This window comes from Solanum tuberosum, unplaced genomic scaffold (genome assembly GCF_000226075.1).
Source record: "Solanum tuberosum cultivar DM 1-3 516 R44 unplaced genomic scaffold, SolTub_3.0 scf00008, whole genome shotgun sequence".
Lineage (NCBI taxonomy): Eukaryota > Viridiplantae > Streptophyta > Magnoliopsida > Solanales > Solanaceae > Solanum > Solanum tuberosum.
The window spans coordinates 2,133,443-2,142,278 of NW_006238934.1; the positions used below are offsets into that span (position 1 = coordinate 2,133,443).

General features: G+C 33.7%; 3 protein-coding genes across 3 annotated transcripts; all 3 read left to right on the forward strand.

Moving 5' to 3' along the window:
• On the forward strand, positions 1-3,718 carry LOC102586530 (uncharacterized). The gene is made up of 5 exons (XM_006339021.2): positions 1-382; positions 2,231-2,331; positions 2,684-2,800; positions 2,883-2,984; positions 3,351-3,718. Exons 1-5 carry the CDS (start codon positions 148-150, stop codon positions 3,519-3,521), a joined length of 726 nt encoding a protein of 241 aa, XP_006339083.1. The 5' UTR covers positions 1-147; the 3' UTR covers positions 3,522-3,718.
• A 379-nt stretch (positions 3,719-4,097) lies between these two features.
• On the forward strand, positions 4,098-4,451 carry LOC107061360 (probable 2-oxoglutarate-dependent dioxygenase AOP1.2). Its single transcript, XM_015310494.1, has one exon. The coding sequence runs from the start codon at positions 4,098-4,100 to the stop codon at positions 4,449-4,451; it is 354 nt and encodes a 117-aa protein (XP_015165980.1).
• Positions 4,452-5,161: 710 nt separating this feature from the next.
• LOC102580661 (probable 2-oxoglutarate-dependent dioxygenase AOP1.2) lies at positions 5,162-6,408 on the forward strand. The gene is made up of 2 exons (XM_015310640.1): positions 5,162-5,510; positions 5,832-6,408. The coding sequence occupies exons 1-2, from the start codon at positions 5,229-5,231 to the stop codon at positions 6,081-6,083; spliced, it is 534 nt and encodes a 177-aa protein (XP_015166126.1). The 5' UTR covers positions 5,162-5,228; the 3' UTR covers positions 6,084-6,408.
• Positions 6,409-8,836: the final 2,428 nt, after the last annotated feature.

Below are 8,836 nucleotides of genomic sequence, written 5' to 3' on the forward strand. Positions count from 1 at the left end.
GTCGACGTGTCATCCTCAATTCCTGTGGCGTCAATTTTTTATCTTTTCCTTTTCTTCCATTTTCCCCTTTCTTTTGCTTTACTTTTCTCAGATTCCGATCATTTCCCTTTCACATTCCTTCAAAATTCACCTCTCGCCGGAAAAAAAATGCCGGAAATCGCCGCCGTCTGTTTATCCGCCGTCTCTTCTATTCCTCTCCTAAAAGACCCTCCCTGTTCGTCCGGTTCATCATGTTCATCTTTCCGTAAGTTGACTCTTTTTCCGAGTCAATCGCCGATCCGTTCCGTCAAGTTCGTTGCGAAGGCGTCCGGCTCCGGCGGTTTCCTTAGCGATGATGCATTCGGACCCTATCCTTGGGAATCGTCTGACTCCGGTGATCCTTGTATGTTCGTCAATCTCTAGATAGTATTAGTTTAAAATTCAAAAGCCTAAAAGTACTTTTTCTTTCTTTCCTTTTGCTCCTTAAATTTTGAGATTTTAAACTATGTGATTCATATTTTACTTAATTTATTTGTTTAAAGGCGAATTAGGCTTTACAACTAGAGGATCTGTATATCTCAACACTTATCCTAAATGCAGGGTAAGACTGCATATAATAGACACTTGTGGTCCGGTCCTTCCCCAGACTACTACATAGCGGAAGCTTAGTGCACCGTGTTGTCATTTATTTTAGATACTGAAATGTAGAAACAACAATTGAGCTTAGAAGGATTAGCAAAGGCATACAATTAGGATTTTGTTTTGATGTATGCGTTGAATGTAGCTCTTGTTTTCAGTAGGCAGAGACACTTGTTTAGGATTTCATACAAATTAGTTGCTAAAAGTTCATTCTTTATTTATAGTTTGCCTTTTCCATTTTACATAGCATTCGATCTTTGTTTAGAGTTATTTTTTTACTGTTGTATAGTTTAGTTTTTGTGTGTGTGTGTGTGTGTAAAGATGTTTTAATCAGGAAATAGTGTTACTCTTTTATATCAGGAAGAATTGTACTTGTAGTAGTTTCCTTGTCTGTTAATGTTAGATTCCTTAGGGATTCTTCAAGGGTGTTCTACCTCAAAATTAAAGTCGATTGACATTCTGCTTAAAGAAATGAGCGAAAATTCGGTTTTAGGTTCAATTATCTTCTGTGAGAGGATAGTTCATTGAGAAGTTGTGTTAGTAGATATTCATTCATGGATTTCAATTTAGTGACCATGAAGCACTAGTATGTCAATAGATGTTCTATACAGTTTCGTAATGTGGATTTTGTGACAATACACCCTTTTTTGGAGGAAGCTAAAGTGGACCGTAGTTTGAAATGCTTCAAGAATGACTCTCAAAAAACCCTTTACCTGCAATGCATTGCGTGTTAAGTTGTGCAAAGAATTTGTTAAACATTTTAATCAGATTTCGTAATCAGAAAATCCTAATACAGTTCGAGTTAAGTATACTGTGGTTGATGTTGTTATTTGCATCTTGTCAAGACATTTTAGGGACACCATCTTACACAGTGATAACTTAAATTTTGGTAATGGAATCCCTATTGTAAAAGAATTAAAATATTTTGTCAGGTTAGAAATGCATAGCTAATTGTAGGAGAGAATGAAGCTTTGTATATTTGTAGCGCCTCCAAACTTGATGCTTAGCAATTAGCATATATAAGTAACTTCTAGAATGCTTCAAAATTGGAGCTTACCCATCTGACCTCCTCGAGGATTGGATACATTTTTATTATTACAGACTTTTTTTGATTCTGTGTGAGATGAAAGAGAGCAGGTGAGAGGCATTTCTGTTACGATCGTTTGGGACAGAAATGTTTCAAGTGTATCTTATCACATTGGTCCGGTGACTCCAACTCTGTCCTGAAACATCAACCACTTTCATTGGTTTATGTGCAAGAATCTTGTTCTATGACAGGTCCATATATTTGATGATCTCTCCCTCCTTATATCTGGTAAATTAAGTAGCAAAAAATTAAACTCTGAAAAGATGTACGTCCCCTCATATATGATGCATACTTCGGACTCCAAAAGTCCCCTCGCATTGACTCAAATGAAAGGTTAATTATTGGTTTGATATTTTATAGCATTTATTTCTTTTAAACTTTTCTTTCTCCCCGTTTTATTTATAGATATAATTCATCATTTAATCAGGATATGTCTTCACTTATAGTCTCTTGGCTGTCATAGTTGATTAACCTTTTTGTTTGAATTTAATTATTTGTTTTTGAAGTTTTCCCTGCTATTTGCAGCTATGCAGTGGGTACAGGAGGAGAAAATCACACTGTTCACTGCTGATGGACTCGTTCAACTTGGGGGAAACATGGTTAAGCGACGGATATCTTCGTCTGATGTATGCTTATTCTCCCCCCATCAGTTCTGTGCATGTTTTTCTCACCATTCTGAGCAAAAAGGCATAATGGAATTTCATTCCTCTATTTTCTTGTAGCGAATATAGTTCATTCATTGAATCTCTAAACACTGTTAGGTGTATTAGTTTATTCTAGTTTGGAAGATACACAATATACTTGTAAGAACTGAATAAGTCTGCAGTTTGTAGAAGTTCATGAGACACCCTGTATAATATCTTCTTGGCATTCTCCTTGCTTCCCTCTTTCCATACTTCATCCGCTCTGTTTAATAAAGATAATTGCTTTTGCAATTGATTTTGCACATCTTGTCTGATGTTTTACTTTGAAATGCAGAAGAAGCAGGGAAAATTGAAAGTGTCTCCAAGACTTCAACGATTTCGCGAGAGCAGTTACATGGATCCAAATCAAAGCCTCTGTTTAGGTGCTCTCTTTGACATTGCAGCAACTAATGTAAAGCTTCTGCTACTTGTCAACTTCTAATGTCCAATGTTTATGTTCATCTTAATGGGAATTGAATTGGTGATTATTCCAGGGCCTTGACATGGGCAGGAAACTATGCATAATTGGTTTTTGCCGTTCTATAGAGATGTTGAGCGACGTTGTGGAAGACACTGTTCTTGAGCATGGTGGGGAGGTATATCCGCTTATATCACCTCTCTTTTTCGGTTCTGATCCTTTCATGGACCAATTTGATTGGTGTTGCATGACAAGCCCGAGCTTCCCTAGCACACTTTCTTTATGAATTCATTGCCTTTCTGATCATCTTGACCTATAGACCTGTTATTATAGGCTCGTAGGTCAACTTAGTTAGGCCTCAAATATCATTAGCGTTGAGAGTGTGGATGGTAATTGAAGCTGTTTTGACATCAAGTAGGTTTACTTTTAGGTTCTCTTTTCTTTGGTAATTCAGTATGAAATTTCAGATCAGGTAGTATCATTTCCTTTATTAGAGTTTCATAACTTATCTAATGGTTCGACAAATTATCTTTTCGTGCTGCAGATTGTCTCTGCGGAGAAAGCCAGCAAGGGCGATATGCAGGAAAAGCTAACTATGACAGTTGCAGTACCGCTACTATGGGGGGTTCCTCCTGCGTCTGAAAGGATCCACCTTGCAGTTCGAAACGGTGGAGGCATTGTAGATAAAGTTTTCTGGCGATGGGACTTCCTGTAGATAAATATCTAAGCTCCATAGCCTTTGTTTGTGCATTTGTAAATACTATTGTCATTCTTCTGTACAAAATTGGAATGTGTAACTTAATCTATGTACACTAGTTGTTAGTCCATCCATCATTCTGAATTGTAAAGTGGGCACCTCAAGAATAACAAATTACCTGTCAATAAAAAGTTAAGTTGAATTACTTTGGCTATCATGACATGTTCATCAATTGTGAGCCTGTTTACATATTTCCATTGTATACACCAAATATAGCAATCCTACAATTCAGAAACTTGAAAAGAAAAAAAAAAGCGGGTCAAAACGGACTGAGTTAGTGAATTGAAGTTAAGTGGAATGAAATGAGTTGGATTGAAATATATGCTGAAATGTGGATCATTTTTGATAATATAAACAATCTATAAAATCTTTCATGGACACAGTACTCGATAATTTCATCAATTTTTATGTCAGATCTAGTTTTTTCTACAAAGAATACTCGACAATTCAAAAACAATAGTAATATATAACCAATTATTGTAATATATCTTCTATTTCCTTTTTTTATATTGTTGACTTCTTAATTCTAATGAAATGAAGGTTCCTACCATAGATTTTTGCAAGCCAGAGCTAAAACCAGGTACTATACAATGGGATTCCACAAAATCTCAAGTTTTTCAAGCCTTGCAAGAGTATGGTTGCTTTGAAGCAACATATGATAAGCTTAGAAATGAAACTTTAGAAGCCATGTTTGGTAGATCAAAAGAGATCTTTGAATTTCCATTGGAGACCAAAATGAAAAATTTGTCAAAGAAATTGCCATTTAATGGCTACATAGGGAAGCTTCCAACACTACCATTGTATGAGAGTGTATGCATTGATGACTTGCTTCAACTTGAAATTGTTGAAACTTTTGCTAATATCTTTTGGCCTGAGGGAAATCCTTAGTTTTGGTATGTTACTTCTTTTAAGATTTTGTATTTGTCGTTTTTTTTTTTTTTTTTGGTAACTCTTTAGGTGTGATTTTATGTTGAATGCTACCTCTTTAGGCGTACTTAAACCTTACCCCTAGCTACCTTGTAAGTTGTAAGTGTAAGGAGGTTATTTTTTATAGACCTTCGGCTAAAAAAGAAATGAAAAGGCAGTAGTAATAACAAGCAGTAACAAAAACAAGATAATAAGATAAACAAATGGAAGAAACAAACAGGTGATATTAGAGATTTAAGAATAAGCAAAAGTAAAAATGAAACCAATACTCCTAGACCAAAAAAAAAAAAAATGCTCAACAACCTACTATCCCTCTACCCTGATTCTCGACATCCACACCTAACTATCAAGTGTCATGTCGTCTTTGATAAGTTCTTGCACCATCATGTCCTGCCTAATCACCTCTCTCCAAAGACTTCTTATGCCTATCTCTTCCTGTCCTCATGCTCACCATAGTCAACATTTCACGCATCTCATCTACACATGTCCAAATCATCTCAACCTCCCTTCCTGCATCCTGTCCACCATAGGGTCAGTACTCCCACCTTATCTTGAATCTCTTCATCATACATGCCAAACACACTCTAAATGATAAATTTATTCTATGTCTCACATAACAAACAATTAATTATGTGATGCTCTCTTATTACTTGACAAGTGGACTCATGTGTCCCCATTTGCTTGTTTTGCAGCAAGGTAGTAAAGTCTTACTCAAAGCCACTTGTGGAATTGGATGAGATGGTGAAAAGGATGGTTTTGGAGAGTCTAGGACTACAAAATTACATTGATGAATTCTTGGATCTCACCTCTTTCCTATTGCGATTAACCAAATACAATGCAACTCAAGATGAAGATATGGGGAATAAACTTGGAATTGGTGACCATACTGATGGTAACTTCTTGACCATAATATCACAAAATCAAGTAAATGGATTGCAAATTCTCAAGAAAAATGGAGAATGGATTGATGTTGATATTTCATCGAATTCGTTCGTTGTTCTGTCTGGTGATTCCTTCATGGTAAGACTGCTTTGGACTGTTTTTCCTTGAGTCGGGGGTCTTAGTTGAAACAACTTCTCTACTTGTAACTTCTAAGATAGGGGTAAAATTTGCGTACACTCTACCCTCCTAGACCCTACTGGATATGTTGTTGTATATGTAGACATCGAGTCAATTGCAATTGATGCTATTGTCTCGATGTCCACATACTACATCTTCCTTTTTTTGGTTATGTAACAATAGAACCAAAGATAGGCTTGCATACTATTCCTGGGGACATGGTATTAATCATGAAGTTAAGCTCTTTGTGTTAGATTAACATAATTGTGCAAATATATACAGGCATGGACAAATGGTCGATTGCATTCTCCTCTCCATAGGGTAACGATGGCTGGAGAAAATGATAGGTTCTCCATTCAGTTATTTGCAGATCCAAAAACAGATTGCACCATAAAGGCCCCAAAAGAACTCGTGGATGAAGAACACCCTTTACTCTTCAAGCCATATGACATGCTTGGTTATTTTGAGTTTTTTGGTACAGAAGCTGGACGGGAAGCTGGCCCCAATGTTCTCAAGGCTTATTGTGGTGTATGAATTATTGTACGTCTTAAAGTTTCAACTTGACGACTGGCGAGGGCCTATCTGAAACAACCTTTCTACCTTTGCGGTACTAGGGTATAGTCTGCATGTATACACTCTACTTTTTTCATATCCAACTTTGTGGGACTACATGGGGTATTGTTATTGTTGTTGTTGTAATGCTTCACCTTCTTCATATTACAAACCCTCTTTTGCTTGTACTTGCTCCGTTTCATATTATTGGTCTCTGTTGATCCTGACACGATACATCTCTTAATTAGAAAATTTTAATTAGAGGTGTATTTCAACAATTTAATCTTCTTAATGATGTTTTGAAATTTTAAATTTGTCTGTTATTATTTTATATAGTTACATTTAATATTAAGGATAGCATGCAAATAAAATATTCTCGATTTGATAAAATGGACAGGTAAAATGAAACGGAAAGAGTACCATCTAAAGACTTGTAAAAATTGGGCAAGAAATGAGTCAATTGACAAGAGCATAAGACACTTTTGTTAGATATTGGTATCTACATTATTGTAAAATGTAAACACACTTTAGTCTTTTCAAATGCAAATTGCAAAGTTTCGAAAATTAAGCGATCTCCTTCACGGTTTCACCCATATTTGAGAATTAAATGAAATATTCTCTTCGTTTTATTTTATAAGATGGTGTTTGATTAAGCTGAAGATATATAATATATATATGATAAAATGATCTACTTAATGTAATATTTCATTGAATTAAATAAATAAATAATTATTTCATTAATAATATTATATCAAAATGCATGGTTAATTATACTTGTATCTTAATAAAAAAGAAATTCTTTATGACACAGAGTTGTGTAAGGACGAGTAGAGTCTGAAGAAGAGTCTAATCATCTGAGAGTTCAAGACTCCTTTCTTTTATAATAATTTTCATTTTTTCAAAAAGTCAATTCTTTTCATCTTGAGAATAAAATCTTTAATAGCTTACCGATGAAGAATTATGTCACTACGACTTTAGGCGAACTAATAAATCATGTTTTATCAAAAAATCTCTAAATCTCACTTGTAAAGTAAATCATCATACCTACAATCCAATCAAATTAATAGATTCCTTTTTCGGAGCTATTCATCTTTTATTTATTGACATTTAGTGTTAAAAAAAAAAAAAAACATCCAACTCCATGCCTTAACCATGATTAGCTGGATAATATATATCTTTGATGTGTAGGTGATTTTTTTCATATAATAAAAACATTGACTAAAATCCACCCACATCATGTACACTTTATATATCTAAGTTTAAACAAATAGTCAACAACCACATAGTTGGTGGGAACAAAAAGAAAATGAAGTGGCACAACTCACCAAGTAGTTTGTCAAAATGAAGTGACATCTAACAACCATTTTAAGGTGGATTGAAAAGGCTCAAGTTACTAATAATTCAATGACTTTTTAACAAAATATACAATTCTTGATTCACAAGGTACAAGATTTGCAATGCATCAAGCCAAAAGAACATCTCACACTCTCACCAACTTCACCAAATTCTTTTCCTTAAAAGAAATAATAGAAGTATAGCTGCACTTTCATGATTGGTAAGTGGTCATTTAAAATTCAAAGGGGTAGGAAATTTGGTGTGATAGACCTATGAACAATTTCTGATATCCATATTAGTGTTCGATAAAATTTGGATTTACGTCAAAAAATTTAATATTGAGGTTAAACGCTTTCTAATAAAAATAATTTAAGATTTAAAATTTCAAATTAAAAATAAAAAACACTTACCACTAGACAACTTATATATTGGACACACCCAACTAAAATAGTATGTTATTTCGAGAATTTTCAAGAAAATAATTTTTTATAACTATTTAATTCAATGAGCTTTTATTGGTTTATTGAAATAGTGGGTCGTGCTATAATCTGACTCTTTTATCATGCGAGAAAACAATTTCGAAGAAATGATAAAATATAAATAAGAGAACCTATTGATAAAATTCATGTTACGATGATTTATATGGACGGTTAGTTTTATTTCTCTTTTTAGTTAATCTTAATATTAAAGAAAAAAACCTTTTAATTACACATTAATAATTAAATAATTTAGCATTTAAGAATTCATTAACTTTGTGAAGATTCATAAGCAGAGGAATCAAAAGTATACATATCAATTAATTAAAAGTTAAATATACTTTATTAATAACCTCAACGATCAAAACTAAAATTTGTTGATGTTTAAGTAACTAAAATTGTTACAACAACAACATATCACTATAATTCCACAAGTAGATTTCGAAGAGAATAATATATATGCAGATCTTATTCCTACTTTGAGATATAAAATGAGTTAATTCTTTGAAGATTCATAAGCAGAAGAATCAAAATTACATATATTTAATCCAAAAACTTCAACAATCATAATTAAAATTCATTGATGTTTAAGAAACTAAAATCACTACAACAGTATATCAATATAGTCCCACAACTAAAATTTAAAGAAGATAATATTGATATGTAGATCTTATCCTTAGAGTCTACCTCCGAAGAAAAAAAAACTATTTTTCATATACGGCTCAAATAAAAACATTACAAAAACGTTCGAATCGAAAACTTATTAAAATAAGTAAAAATCCCCTCCCAAACGTCCCCACTTGTGTTTGGTGAAGCCAAATATTGGTTGGTAAAAAAAAAAAAAAAAACTTATTGGAAAGTGAGAAGAAATAGAGCGAGTCATTCGTTAGCCCCCACTTTTTCTCCTACATTTCAGCTTCTATA